The sequence below is a fragment of the Diadema antillarum genome, unplaced genomic scaffold, assembly GCF_040938485.1.
Source record: "Diadema antillarum isolate AM-2024a unplaced genomic scaffold, OU_Dant_1.0 seq00001648_RagTag, whole genome shotgun sequence".
Classification (NCBI taxonomy): Eukaryota; Metazoa; Echinodermata; class Echinoidea; order Diadematoida; family Diadematidae; genus Diadema; species Diadema antillarum.
This window is the reverse complement of record NW_027272349.1, coordinates 540537-556617: the sequence shown is the minus strand read 5'-3', so window position 1 is coordinate 556617 and position 16081 is coordinate 540537. Positions and strand designations below refer to the sequence as shown.

The 16081-nt window shown below is 37.8% G+C and overlaps 1 protein-coding gene across 1 annotated transcript in view; it reads left to right on the top strand.

The window, feature by feature from the left end:
• Window positions 1-16081, top strand: part of LOC139711325 (atos homolog protein A-like) — a 71874-nt gene that overhangs the window by 38282 nt on the left and 17511 nt on the right. Inside the window, exons 3-4 of the mRNA XM_071623224.1 lie at window positions 2902-3116; window positions 4021-4146. Of these exons, the coding sequence (XP_071479325.1) occupies window positions 2902-3116; window positions 4021-4146 (341 nt within the window). The remainder of the gene's footprint in view (window positions 1-2901; window positions 3117-4020; window positions 4147-16081) is intronic.

Genomic DNA, 16081 nt, shown 5'->3' with positions numbered 1-16081 from the left:
CAAGCAAGAGGTCTTTGCAGCTCATGTGGATATTCCATTGGCAAACTAAACAGATATTTGAAGAGACATTATTGTTCATCTGGCATGCAGTCATTTCTTGGCATTGTGCCAAAAATGTCTTGCATATTTTTCATAAAGATTTTGCATAAAAATTTTAGCAAGCGCTGTGACATGCTAAGATCTGTGTGGACCACTCTGTACCTTTTGAAAAGACGATTGTATCATTTGTTGTATGTACATCTGACTGTGTGTGTGGGTGAATCTCTTGCTGTGTCAGCAATGGGTATTTGCATTCATTTTTTCCTCCCTTTTGGCTAAAGTACTAGTATAGAGCTTAAAAACGTGGGATACAAGTACTGGTATCTGCATGCAGAGATGATTGAAAATGTCTATTTGAGATTTGTCATCCTCTCAGACTGTGTCTCCCATTCATCAGGAATGGCCTGTGGAGCCATAGCCTGCCCATCATCTTGTTCTACAAAGGCCCTCATAGCCTGTCTTTCCTTCAGGCTGGGATTTTCCGTCTTAAAAGAGTGAAAGGTTCCTTCCCTGCAATGATTGATCGGTGGCTCGTTCTTTTGCCAGCCCATCAACTCTGCTATGACTGCACTTCAAAATGAATGTAGCTAGAGACTCAAGGCTACAGTATTTAACATATTATATTGCTATCTATCTCTCTCTCTCTCTCTCGTTTCATGGAGTCTCTATGCAATTTTTTCATTTCCTCTCTTCCTCTATCTTCCCTCTCATGCCGTCTCTACTCTGGTGGATAACTCGCATACTCTGGGCCTTTCTCCATAGATTTTGTCTGGATGCCAACCATCCAAGTTGTTCGTTTTTCAGAGAAAGCTTTTGTGAAGATGAGAAAAGTTCATGTGGAGCTCATGAAGTATCTTTTTCGCTTCTCAAGGTGTTATTGCGCTTCCCAACGGAAATAATGAAACCAAGATTCATTCCAGCCTGAATGATCGCATGTGTTCCTGTATACGACAAATGCATGTAGATAAGGGCGCTTTAATCACATTTGAAATGCCTTTAGCAGGAAGGATGTTTGAAGCATTAAGCATTCTCTGTGTTTGTCCATCTGTCTACCTCCTGCACTCGTCATGGCATATCCTAATAGGACTTTTACCGTACTTAAAGGACAAGTTCACCTTCATAAACATAAGGATAGAGAGAATGTAGCAATATTAGTAGAACATATCATTGAAAGTTTGAGGAAAATTGGACAATCCGTTCAAAAGTTATGAATTTTTGAAGTTTTTGTGCAGCAACCGCTGGATGAGAAGACTACTGCAGTGTATGAATAACTTAGATGTCACATGCGTACAACAATATAAAGAAAATATAAAGAGAATTTCACAAAATGCCATCTTTTGAAAAAAGTACACATTCCCCTGACTCGTTACCGACAAATGTTATGGGTAATATTATTCCCCCTGCCTTTAGAAAGAGGCAAGTCAAGAGCTCTTTTATTATGCGAAAAAAGTGAAAATATGTTGAATTTTCTTTTATATTTTCTTTATACTGTTGTACGCATATGACTCACAAGCTGTAGTAGTCTCCTCATCCAGCGGTTCCAACACAAAAATTTTAAAAATTCATAACTTTTGCATCGATTGTCCAATTTTCCTCAAACTTTCAATGATGTGTTCTACTAATATAGTTGCATTCTCTCAATCCTTATGTTTATGAAGGTGAACTTGTCCTTTAACTCACATGTTCATCACATACAAATGTAGTTTGAGGATCAAATCTCGCAGAGAATTTTACCTGCGTGTAGAGTGAAGATTAAAGGGTTTTTTCTCCTGATCACCTAGACATGAATTTTAGGTTTCTTACTTCAGGTTAATGACTACATGTATGTATGGCAGTAGTGTACCATATAATCTGAATGAAATTAAGATCATGAAATCTTAATGATGTGACAAGGTAATACAATGTAGTTTCAGGTTTTACCATTTATAGTATGAGAAAACTGTAAAAATATCAGAACATTCAATCAATGCTGATGAAGGAATACCAGTGGTATACAATTAACATTTACAGTGATAAAGAAATTATGCATTTGTTTGCTCTGTGAGGTATGTGTATGTCTCAGCAAGGTGAAAGGTAAAGAAATTTCAACATTTGTGTATAGGCATGAACTAGTACAGACCAATTCATTCAAGTAATATTGATAGGATTTAGTAGTACTTATAACTGATATTAATGGTTTGAGTCAAGGAGTTCAAAGCAGGCATGATATTGTAACTGTAACATATTCTTTGATAGGACTTTTGATAAGCATTGAGGTTAACAAAGATATTGGCCTGGGTTAAAGGTAATATGTAACAGAGCTGTTACTGATTGGAAAATAGAGTCAGTTAACAAAACTGAGTAATTGTTTTGACTGCTTGCAGAGTAATTCAAAAGATGAGATAGATCAAACCTAGTGGAATTTTGAGAGCCTGGCTTAAATTTGGTCAAAATATTTAATAGCACTATGACATATAATCTGTGATGCTAATGTTGATATCACCTTCTTTCAATCAATCGTCACTTAGATATCTTTACAGGCTTTCCTCATTCAAGATACTACATGGATCTATCTTATAACCACATAGCAATTAAACTGAAATGCTGAACAATTGCGGTAATGACATGCCCCTTGTATAATTGCTGTGGGATGATTGCAAGTGCTTGAGGGAAAGATGATTGACACCCGAGGTGTGTGTCATTTGCTCAATGAATCTTTTAACACCTCCATACCTTAATGATGATGATGGCAATATGAGTGATCTTAATGGCCATAGAGCTCGTCTTAAGACTATCATGAATCCTGCTCGGGGTGTGTGCGCGTGTTGGTATCTTGCTTGCATCATGCCGTCATGTTATCAAATCGGTTTTCTCTAATTACAGTGTTCTCAAATTGAGTCTGTGAACGCCTACATCAATTTCCTGTGCCGCAATGATATTCCCGTCTCGGTGGAGGTCCTTCTCTACCCGGACTGTTGCCATGACAACCAGAGCCGGATTGAGGTTGGGGCGTCGGCCGAAGGAGGCAAGGAACAGGTGCCGGGACTGCAGGAGTATGTTGTTCTGGAGCAGTGGATCATCCAGGTCCTACCAAAGAGGTAAGGAGAACTGATACCACCAATTATGTGGTCATCCATGTCATGACATAGGGGGTCTGGGCTAAAGACAATAGAGAGTCAATGCAGCAAGTATTACTGTCATGTATGATGAGAATTCAGGACAGATGCCTGTGCAGTAAGAATACATGACAAAAATAATCATTCCAGACAGTTTGCTTTTCAAAGCATCCTTTCAGTCATTGAATGACAGATTTGTTTGTATCCTACCTCATCAGGCTTTCTGAACTTTACATATCATCCAAAGAATGGCATTATTCACCAGAGGGATGTGTCCATGATTCATGATTTTGAATTAGACATCAGTCCAAGATAGCCTGGAATATTCATACTTATTAAGTACAAATCTTAACAATCAAAGGCATTTAAAGATACTATAGAGTAATTTGAGCAGGTTTTCATGTGAGAATTGATCGTCTCTGTCAACAAAGCACGAAAACTAAGAGCAATCTAAATGCTCCTTTAGCTAAAAGTTTAAAAAACAAATCTGTAACAAGAACAGATGCATAGACATACTTACTTTTTTCAGATTCTAATATGCTTCTGGAATGTTATGCCATTCATTTTTTTTTCAATAGAGCCAGCTTTTTTAAATTAATAATCTCTGGTGTATGACATCATCACTTGGCTTGTAATGCCAAATTTACTGTCCTGGCTTCTTTGATGAAAATTTTGCTTTGACCTTTTTTTGAAGTAGATTGTGGAGTATCTTTTGCTTAGTCATTGTGTTCTGCACAAATATGTTCAGGAATGCATTGTGTTTGCTCTTGTTCTCCAGTTTATTCTCTGCCCTAGAAGTAATCGTTAGTCTCTGTGATTGTGTATTCATTCATTTATCTAAAGTATTCATTTTGGTCATACTGTGTTCCAACCGACTCTCCGGCAGGTTCTCTGATGGATACAGTCACTTTCACATGCTGATGCAAGCCGTCAGGTCTTTCCTCCATTTCTCTCAGCTCAGTGCCTGGCTTAGCAAAACCTGCGGCGCCTCACCAGCCAACATAGTGTATAGGTGGGTGCCCACTGACCCTTTTTCTATTATAGGGCTGCCTTCTCGGTGACTTCAGAAGTCTGAAAGATTCGCCTAATGGAAGAAGGATACATTTTCTTCAAATTGGCTTGATTTTGTTTAAAGTTCCAATTATTTGTTCAATAGAATTAAAGGGATTGTGTAGTTTTGGTTGAGACCTAATTTCAGGTTTCTAACATTTTTTGGTGAGATAATGAGAAACCTCTTATGAAATATGAAAGAGCTTGTAATTCCACGAGGAATTCAACATTTATTTTATGAAAATTGATTTTGAATTGGCTGAGATATCCAAAACAGAGTGATTCATATAAGTGTGGGACCCACACTTTATTATGATTGCTTTGTTTTACTTTGTTTTTCGATGTTTCAGTCATTCCAACCCAATTTTCATCAAATAAATTTTGAATTCCTCATAAAATGGTATGCTTTGTACTATTTCATAAGTGTTTTCTTGGTATCTTGCAAAATGTTAAAAGCCCAATTCTCATCTCCACCAATCTCCCTTTAACAATAACATTTTCTAACATTTCACGATTCTTAATATATTTCACAATGTGCCGTATTTTCCCCCAAGATTTATAATTTGGTAATATTTTCATTCTTATTCATACAATTGTATCCATCATTTCTAAAGTGATAGCATAATTCAATAGGAAATTAAAGCTAATTTGAAGCTAATTTTGTGTGTCAAGATGAAAACGTTTGTAGTACGTGGCTGTTTCTTTTCTCATTCTGGTATTGCCTTCTAGCATGTGAAGACACTATAGCCAGGAAGATTTTAGTGGATGCAAAGGAGAAGTGACCCCATGATATCTATGGTTATTTGTGCCAATGGCTCTGCAGAACCATGATACAGATCACTAATGATTAGAGGAAACGAGACAAAACGTTTTATGACTGTGTGATTATCTGCATAAAACTCAACAAACACTGTGTCTGATCAGGTGACTGTGAGTAGCTGCAGTGGTCACATGATTGTGATATTTGTCTGGTCTTACCTAGTTGTCGTAAACTTTTAGGCACACTTTTAGGTACACTTTATTGTCATACTAGGGTCATTTTTAACCATGACTCAGGCCACATGTCTGTGCAGGGCATGTATGTCCTTCATGTCTTTTGAGAGGCATGACAGCATTGACTCACAAATTTAAAGAAAGGATTATATTTTGGGGTTACTTTTTGTGTTCATTTGGAAAATAGAAGTGACAGTCATTATGACCAAGGTTTTATTCTTTTAACTGATTTTAGATCAACTCATTTTGAAAATCATATGAATAGTGTATACTATATGTATATTTTTACAATACATGTCCAATATCACACAAATATTCTTTTGATCTGCTCTGTCTTTACAATGATTGCCATTTAAAGCAACTTGCTACTCAGAATAGATGGGCAATTCCGCAGTTAGGTGGACATGACATGGATAGAAGAAATGTGCCTCTTTATCTTACTCTTTAATCTAGGTATCAACTAATGCCATGGATGTTCACCAATCATTAAGGTCTTTCAAATTCAGTAGATTTTATCTTTCGCATTGATTGATTTCGCGAGATCTAAAACCATCATTTAAAATGTACATGTGGGACTGGGGATGCTGAAATTCACTTAAATGCAAATTACAGTGGGTTCCTTTGAAATTTTTTCCTCAAAGTTTTGCTAAAGGGTAAAAGATAAATACTTTTAAATACTCCAGAAGTCATGTGACATTTTGTCAATTACAAAAGGGTGAAATGACCTGCAGAATTACTCCGGACAAATGTAACGTTACTAACCGTAACGTTACTAACCATGCTTTTGGGGGTCTAGCTAAAAAATTATTGGTCGAACTGCTAAAAAACATTGTGTGAACATTTGTCATGATGCAATAATTGAAATTAATGCAACACTTTGTTTGAAGTAACTTGAATTTTTGCACACTTTTTGTTACAAGACATTGATTTTTTTGGTCATGTCCTTTTTTCGTAACGTTACTAACCAGCCCTTTAAGTTGCCATAGCAATGCTATTATTTCTTGGATTGTATTCATTCTTTACTGTATCATAAACCTGGGAATGATGAACATGTTTTTGACATAATTTTGGCTTGAAATGAATAAATGGTAATTTAGTAGTAAAAACAAATATCTAAATTTGTTCAAATGTAACGTTACTAACCGCGGAATCGCCCAGATTATCATTAGGGGTTAGATCTTGTGGTGCCTCCTTCAGTTCACTGAGAGGTTTCTATTTAATGACCACATCAAATCAATCAGTTTGACCTAAACACAAATCTCGAAAAGTCAAAATCTTGAGCTCCTGTCAGGATATGCTCTCTCAGTCATGCTGTTATCTATTCACCCATGCCCCCCCCCCCCCATATGTTAAACATGCAGTGAATGATGACAGTAATTTCTGACTACATAACAAATTTGTACACTCTCTGTTGTCCACAATAGACTAAATGTAAATGCCTGGTGTTGAATGTGGTACCATCATGCTGAAATAGGCAATTAGCAATTTTGCAGATTTCCTGTTGTGATGTGAACATAAGAAATGTGGTAAACAGCTGTCATCTCTCTGAATATGGTACTGTGCAGATTTGCTAAGCTGTTCACAAAAGCTTATTTTTCAAAAGCTTGTCTCTGAAAATAAAAAAAATCAAGATCAAGTTCAATGGAGTCTTAAAAGAGCCCCCACTGACCTCTCCCCCTACAACCAGACCAAAACAGCAAAACCATAAATACCTCACAAACATACACACCCATGGAGAACCAGAACAAGAAAACAAACCTATGAATGTCATAAATACATGTAGATATTCCATGATTTTATTAACTATTATAAAGGACTGAAAGTAGTAATCCGCTGAAACCCCATGCTTTAAGACTGTATGCATATATACAGTGACGAGGACTGAAAACACGGACAAATATAGCCCTCATAAATATTCCTCCATTGTGCATGAGTAGTAGCATAAGTGTAGAAAGTAGAAAGTGTATTTGATTTGAATAGGAGGTCACTGACAATAAAAGCCCAGTATTTGCAAAGGGATTGTGAGAATGTGCTCAGAGCTAGCAGACCACTGACCACAAACTGGTGGTCAGTAGCGGCTATGGTTTTGTTTACCTCTGGTATTCTTCTTTTAAGCCAACTACCCTCGTGGTGAAAAACAACAACATTTCACAGCACTTTCAAGATTGAAAACAGCTCACCAGACAAAGGTTATCATGTGCTTTACACAAAGAAGACAAGAAAACAAAGGAGAAAAGAAATGCATGACGAGAGCCCGACCACCCCAACAAAAAGAAGTCAGAATAGATTTGTGTGGAGTGACTCAGGACTGTGAGAGGTTGTGAAGAGTTGACAGAAGTCTGACCGCTGACCACAAGGAAGTGAGCGAAAGTTGAATTTGGGTTACATGCTTGTGATTGTCCTGATACGCCAATGACTCAAAGGACATTTTGGCCACTTATTACTGCTGAAGTAGTGCAACTTCATTTGACAAACAGAAACTGGTCTATGAATGTTCAAAGAGTAATATCTCCTGCTCAACAAATCCTTATCCATTTTCTGCAACTCCTATGGCCAAGTGGTCACTACCCGTAGAGTATGTAAGGGTAAGGATGTAGTGTTCCGCCCACTATATCATCATTGCTCTGAATGTCATGAATCTGTTATTTGATTCTTTGATATCCACCTCCCCCAGTACTATTGATACTATTTAGCTTACTGTGGAAAGTATGGTGTCATGGTGTTGATGTGTAGTGTAGAATGACATTGATTGTACAGATCTCGAGTTGTGCAACTTGAACCACTTCAATGGGCGGTGCAGTTGTTTTGATAATACAAGTGATTGTCATCCTTACTCATGTCATAGTGAGCAAACCTCTTGTGTTCAACTTCTTCCATCCACATCCCTCCCCCAGAAGATATTTCATGACAGTGAGTCAAATTACCCAATACATTCTGTATCTGACCAAGCAATAAAATGGGATGTACTAGGTTTGCCATTGTGCCATACCAAGAGTCTCATTTAAACAAAAAGATGAACAGTAAGCATGTTTTATTTTCATGAGAAGCCTGTAAAATGTTTTAATTGTGACTACAAAACCTCATGACTCTCTGTGTTATATTTAAAAAAATTCGTACCCAAATAAAAAAGCAGAGAGAGAAAATAAACATTTAACTTGACCCTCTGCATTTAATGATGTGGCTGTCACAAAGAATCCCTTTCGCTGCACTGAAGCATTGTCATACTATTCTGTAAGCGCTGCACTGTGACACATTATGACGTTTAGGAAAAGGGAAGTAATTCTGCATGAACATGCAATCATGACTGTGTAGGAAATGACTGCTAAGCCCCCACCCCCACAAAGTAACAATAAAAGTACCAAGATATTGTTTTTAAGCTGATTTTGTAGAACAAAGCAAGGGGTGTTAATCTACACAATACAAATTATATCCTCATGGGATTTGTTATCTTGGAAGGAAAATGCACAAGGGATGGCAAAAAGAAGGAAGTGTGCCCTTCCATCTCCAGTTCATGTGAGGTATCTATGATTCATGGTTACTAACGCTCTTGACCGCAAATGACATGAAATTAGCCTGGGAGAGGAGGGTGTAGTCATGCCAGCTGATCCCTACACTGTACATGTTTATTAATGTTTGGCACAGGTTATGTCAGTCTTAAAGGTATTAGCCCGCATTTGTAAACCTGCAGCAATTGGTCTCATAGTTAGCATGGAGTTTGGGTATGATTGCAGTAACACCTGTGCAAAATTTCGTTCCAATTCGTCCATTACTTTCATAAAAATAAATGAAAATGCACCGTATGCATGCGTATAACGCTCGCTAGCTCCGGTCCACGTACGTACTACATGCATGCGATACATGTGTAAGTTACATGTACGTAGCTAGCCCGCGCTCGTAATTCGATTTTGGGTCGGGTTGACCCGGTTTGAAAATTGATTTTAAAACGATGATTTTCTCTCTTTTATCGAATGGTATAGACAAAGAGCAACAGGTGAGGTATGTTACTGTTATAACTTGTACTTGAAGTCATATTGGACCTGTTTTATGCAGTTTTGATTTTCGTGGGTTTGCAAATGTGGGCTAATACCTTTAAAGAGCCATCTACCAGTCATCAGAAAGATCCTATTTAAAAAAACAAAAAACAATTATTGAAAGCCTTTACTGTGCCTAACTTAATGTTATTGCCAAATGTTTCGCTTGTTCCCTTCAAAATGTTCATATGGTAGAAGATTTGGATGATTTTTTTCATTAATTTCATTTTAATGGGGATGTAAAATACTGAAAGATGACCTATCAGCTGTTCTGTTTGTTTGATGAATTACAGTTGTGTTCACTAAAAGTCTTGGAGCTTCTTGCCTTCCTTTCACTGCTGTTACCCACATACAACACCATGGCTGCATCACCACAAGAGCTAGAAAACTATCAGACTTAAAGACTTCCGTTGTCTCACCTTTTTTAGTTTCAAGGATGGGAGTGTGATAGTGTTGACTGTTGGTTGCCCCTCTCGATTTGATTGTCATCAACCTGTTGCCACATTCATCGTGCCAGGTTGTCCCTCATTTCCTTGTCTGCTCATGGTTTCCTATCCATTATTATTTGGGGGCAAGTTCCTCATTTAATGCTTGCTACATTTAGAGAAATTCTGGACTGTTGAAACCAAAACTACCCATTCTACTCTTGAATTTTGAAGGGGAGAAAAGAGAAAAATATCCCCTTTTTCCAAATTTGAATGTCTCATCCATTTCCAATTTGTGACTTTGTATGTGTATTTCAGTCATGAATTGTTGAATTTACAATTTTGTGAATATTCCACATATTGCATATTCCATATTGGCACCGATACTTAAAGAGCAGCACCCCTTTTGTGCTGTGTGTCTAAAGTGACTTCAGTACTTCTCTCTGAGTTAACAGTAAATTGTGACCTCTTCTGTTATGGCAGATTTTTTAGGAAACATTAACCCAGATTTGTCTCAACCAAGGTCCTGTGTTTTTTGTTTGTTTTGTGAATCCAGTGATGTTTTTGGAGCGAATGCGGGATGATTTATTTCCACAGTAATAGAGAATATTTTGAGACGCCAAAGGTTCACTGACATATTGGCATTCATTCAGGAAATTATCAGTATTTGTTTGATTCTGCTCAAAATAGCAATGGTCGTTGTTCCTTTGGTTACATGTAAAATGAGTTTCTCTTAAGTAAATTTACTTTTATAGAAGCCTCACATTCAAACACTGTGGGCAGTGGTCCTGTGAATGTAGTATATTGAGTACAGTTCTAGTCACATTAGTGTGAATATACCCCCCCCCCAAAAAAAAAAACAAAAACAAAAACAAAAAAACAAACAAACAAACAAACAAACAAACAAACAAACAAACAATCAAACAAACAAACATTTAAGTGCCAACTTTGTCACTTTTTTGTGTGACTGCAAGTCATGTGCACTTTCAAAGAGCATGAAATGATACCCAAGTAATGGTTAGATTTTACAGTGCAAAAACTGCTTGAATGTTGAACATAAAATGCATACCTAATAAGGTATGTATTCATTGAAGATGTGGAAAATACATCAATATATTCCTTGGTGATCCCAAGCCGTAGTCAGAGAAAGTGATGGAAGTTAAGGGAACAGTTGGACTGCCTCTGAAAAGAGAAATGCTGCCTGCGAGAAGATTACAGTGTGTGTTCTCCTCAAGGGAAATATTCTTGGATGCTTCCCAATGAGATGAAGTAAAGCATCCACTCAAATCTCAATCCCGCGGTCTCAAGATGTGCCAAGCTTGATTTCATCTGAGTGAGCTGAGCTCAATTTTAGCTTAGGCTGGCATACCCCATCTCGGCTGTAATAGAGTCTGTGTGCTATGCGTCGGGGGAAACCTCCATCCCTTTATACTGCTCCTTGTCAACTGACTGTAGCAGATGCTTGTCAGGATGGTGGTGATGTGTGACTGGAGGGTTTCGTAATGGTGGAAGCATGTTGTACAGTTGAAAGAATTTGAACATGATAACACAATGATATCTGTATACGTACTTCCTTATAAATAGACACTTATGCACACATGCACCAATTCACTGACTGTTACTCTCCTTTTTAATGTGTCTTATCTGCTACATTTTTCTCTCTCAGTACATCTGTTACTTTTCATCTAGATTTTATCTCTTTCCATCATTTGATATATCTTCAACAATCTGTCAGCCATCTCTTCACTTTCCTGTATTTTTAGTGTTTTCAGGAAATCTGTAAGTGGACATCCATGTGGCCTTTCGTCGATCATCACATCGTTTTTTTCTAACATAACAGTCAGACAGACAGAAATACACATGACTGCCTTCAACATGTACATTTATGTATGTGTCTATGAATATCTGAATGAACGAATGTACAGATACCTAGTATACACATCCATGCAGTTTGTATTTCAAATGTATAGATCTACTATGCACACATCCATATTCACCCATACACATTTCACTTCAAATGAGGAGAATTTCATTTTCATTTCAATTTTGAGACATTTATTAAATCAAGAATTCAGATGGTAGGTTGTTGTTTGATTGTGTGTTTTTTTTTTTGGGGGGGGGGGTGGTGTGGGGGGAGGAATGAGTATCAAGAGTCTTGCCAATACATGTGTCTGGTTCATGGCAATTTACCAGCTATTGAGTGAGATCACAGTGAAGATTGCCTCAGAAGACCATGTAATCGTACCCTCTGAATCACTGGAACATGTCTGCAAAACTGAAGTGTGGTGCCTGATATCATTGCAGGGGAACCACAGTGTCTAGCAGGCCTACATTGTCTTTCATATTGATTCTAGGAAAACTGAATATAGAGGCTTGGAGATGGACAGCCAGACATTACTGCAGAGTGGATCCCACAAGGGTATTTGAGATATATTACAATCATATTTCTATGCATTAGAAGCATTGTGTCATAGTAGATAAGACTCTGACCTTCTTGAGGAGAAGATCTTGGGTTCAAGTCCCACCTGGCTTGTACATGTCTTTGGACAATGTGCTTGACATACAAATATATACATCTTGACCCAGGTATATGAATGGTTCACTTGCCAAATGGGTGGATGATAATGATGGTGCCTTCCCAGAGACCAAGGCTACTTTAGATACATAGACTGTGCTACTATTTCTGAAAATGTTCATTAGTTTTGTTTACCTGATTTAGCAAGTAAATGATGTCGAGCAGAATCATTTACACTGTTGTATGAGTCTAGAGTCCATGTCTCTGAGAATTTCATAGCCATACAAAACAAGCAAACAAACAAACAAACAAACAAGAACAAAAAAACCCTAAAAACGTTCATCCTGACAATCATAGTCCACAGAGGAGAAAAGGATGCAAATTAACACTACTGCCATTAAAGTAATTCAAAATTTTGTCAGGCAAGCAAACAGATTGTGCAAAATGCTTTTTTTCTGTGTTATTCAAGAGCTTTAGAGGCTGTACCATATATTTTGTGCCATTGATTTAGAATAGGACATTTAAAGTGATTTCCTCAGTTGGTATAGGGATGACAAATTTAATTCCCAAGGGAAGGCAGGTGATCGGTACCATTAGTATTTGCCTTGGCCCATTTTCTCACTGAGCTGCAGGCATTGGATGGTGCCTGCATATTTCCCAGGTCATCAATCCAAGGCTCAGTCATGCAGCTTTTCCGTGCTCGGCCACTTTAACCATGGAGCTTCCAAGGTAGCTCCATGCTTCAACAGACTTTGGATCTCTACAACCGTAATACCGTGCTTCGTCAGCTGCATAGCTGCTCTCCTGTTTACGAGTGCCCTGAAATACCCCATGTTGACATTAATGTATTCATGCACGCATTTTATATCACAGTAGCACATATATCTATTTTCAGCATCGAGGTTATTGCCATGCTTGGTATTGGTAATCATGAATGCAAATGATCCTCTGATATGTACAAATATATATATATATAGCACCATATAGGTAAGAAAAGTATGAACTGCAATGGCTGAAAGTGCTCAACTAGCAGTAATTTTTAGGAGCTCATTAAGTACAAAATTTGATTGGCTGGAAAGTGTTGCTTAATTAGTGACTAAGCTGGACAGTCTGTTTCAGCCGAATTAAGCCTCATCAGCAGCTATTCAACTTGCGCAGATTCCTGTTTAAGTATAGGGCTAGATAACCATTTAGATAGCTCAGGTGCTTATCACAGAAATAATTTGAGTGGCATTTAGTGCACTTGTTGATATCTGTCTATAAATCCACCTTCTCCTTTGATTTTAGTCACAGTAGAGGGCTACAAGCTTCAAATTTCCTGTAACCCGTTGAGGACGAGTTCGGAGTATACAGGCGTCTATGGGAAATGCATGTTGTCGCAAAATCAGCCTGTTAACAATGGGTTAAGGGGTAGCATATTATCACATGATATTATATTCTCCCAGAGGTGTGACGTTTTTGATTGATGACACTTGGACAGAATCCTTGTACTGTTGCATTGGAGAGCTATGCTTGTAGGGTAGTGATAGTAAAAATGGACTGATTAGGCGCATTGATACCGTAGTTCATATGGCCCATGGGTGTTTGCCATCTTGCAGTGTTTCACAGCGTTTTGGCCTTCTAGGGAAATGCCTGCCAGGCAGTGGAAAATACTCGCAAGAGGGGAAATGGACATGATTACATATTTTGTGAACCAAACGCTTGTCAATGTCATTCTGATGCTTGGTCCCACACATACATATTTGTGTTAGAAGTTCTAAGGGCGTGAAGTACAATATTGTAAAACATCATTTTTCAAGGCAACACAGTTTTGAAACATGAATGATAATACTCAGCCAGTCAGTACATAGAAAAAGCAAACAACAGACTATCAATATAATATAGGGCGCCTGTAGTTTTTCTTTTCTTTTCTTTTAACAGAGGCCACGATACAACCTCTAGGGCTTTAGGGTAATAGAAAAACACAGCATGTCTATAGGACATCGAAAGGAAAAGCTGTGATAATCTTTTTGTAACTGCACCACCAAATATAGTTTTGGTTGCAGTTTCATTCATCCGTATCTCGTGTTATTTGATGTCATCCTTGGATTTAATGAGATCATGTTTGAAAGACTGGAAATAAACAAACTCCCACTCTGAGAAAGGGATTGTAATGTTAGCGGAATGTGGCAGAAATATGTAGGCCTATACCATATCAAACACTCGGTGGGGACATTATACAGCACCAATGTTCATGCTGTGCTCAGCTATGTGTATCTTTCTGTGTGTGTGCAAGGCGGGGCAGTCACTGGTGCAACATACCACAGCATGCCAGCAGGGCTAGGCTGAGTTCAGGGATGATGTGGTAATACATTCACTCCAGGTAGTTAAACTCAAGTATGTTATCATTATTACAATGGGCAGACCAGCTATACATGCTGTAGTAATCTCTTCATGGCATCAATAGTGGCAAGTAAGAGACCAATGGATGGTGATAGAGGTAGCAGAAGAGGAGATTGAAAAGGAGGGGGAGGAAAAGAAGAAGGAAAGGAATGAGAAATACAGGCCTTGGTGTGACCTTCCCGTGTGCCCTTATAATTCTTATATTATTATAATCTTACTTTGATCTATTAAGTCGTACTTCAGAGCCCTCAGCTGTGTCTCATTTATACCGTATGGGGTGGGGTTGACGGTGAAGGAAGTTCAGTTGTTATGACTGTTCTAGTTTCACACCAGTCACAAAAGCGTAAAGTGGATTGTATCTATTAAAAGGACAAAAGAGATGCCATTTAAGCTGAAATGTGCCAGTATTGTCAGAGTTCCATTGATAGGAACATTCTGTTGTCTTCAAGCCATTATTGCATCTTTGTGTAACGCTCTGATGTATGGGGAAATTCCAATGAGAGCTATCCTGAATATTCTTTGAAAACTGCTTTGATATTTATGTCAAGGAATTGGATAGATTATTGTCCTTTTTACTTGAATGCCAGATACGGTACAATGCAGAGAATTCAAACCTAGCAATAATAATAACTTTTATGATGTGCTTACAGTTCGTCAAGCCTCGACTGTGAAAAATCACCATCTTTCTTGTAATGAAAACAGAATCATAAGATACATTGAGTGCTATTTTACATTAGTGATGGTGAGAAGGGAACAGTAACACAGTTTTTGCCTATCTCAGGTACCGGTACTTGCAGCTGAAAATAGAGTGTTCAAGTTATTTGTGATGGTTTTCATGCTTTAACTCAATCATTCTGGTGGCCATACATGTACGTGTAGTGCAGTATATAATGAAAATGGTATTTGGAAGCAATGGTCCATAGACAGTTCACGTGTGTGACACCAGGGAGGTGACACCGTCCATTAGCACCTGTAAAGAAATGCGAGCATGTAGGCCCTACTTACGATTTTATCATGAATTCAATCATGCTCTTTTTTTTTCTTTTTGTGTACGTACAGTGTTCTTACTCTAGTGTTTGATGACAAGAATGTGTTGCATGTGCTCAGGTGATTAATTGTTCACTGTTTACCAAATTCTTTTTGAGAGTAGATATTGAGCATTATGATTAAAAGACCTGCACACTCAATTGCAATGATGTCTGTCAAAAGAAAAGCTCCTTTCAATCTGAGTAAGACAAAAAAAAATGGTTCTGCAAAGAAAACAAAAGTGATTTTTTTTTAATCTGTAGAGACAACTATATTACAGGAATATGTAGTATTTTATAATGGCACATTTTCATGTTTGATCTTCCTTCCCTTGCCCCCTCCATTTAAGTATTAGATAAAATTTAAAAATACCAGTGCTTGTACACACAAACAGGATTGAGGATAAAGTACTTATGACAAGAGTCCAAGTGACTCGGTTGGGGTTGCTGTTTCTTGGTGACTTTGAATATTCTATGCAGAATGCATCATGTAGCTAATGCACCATGGAATTGTTGGTACACAGTG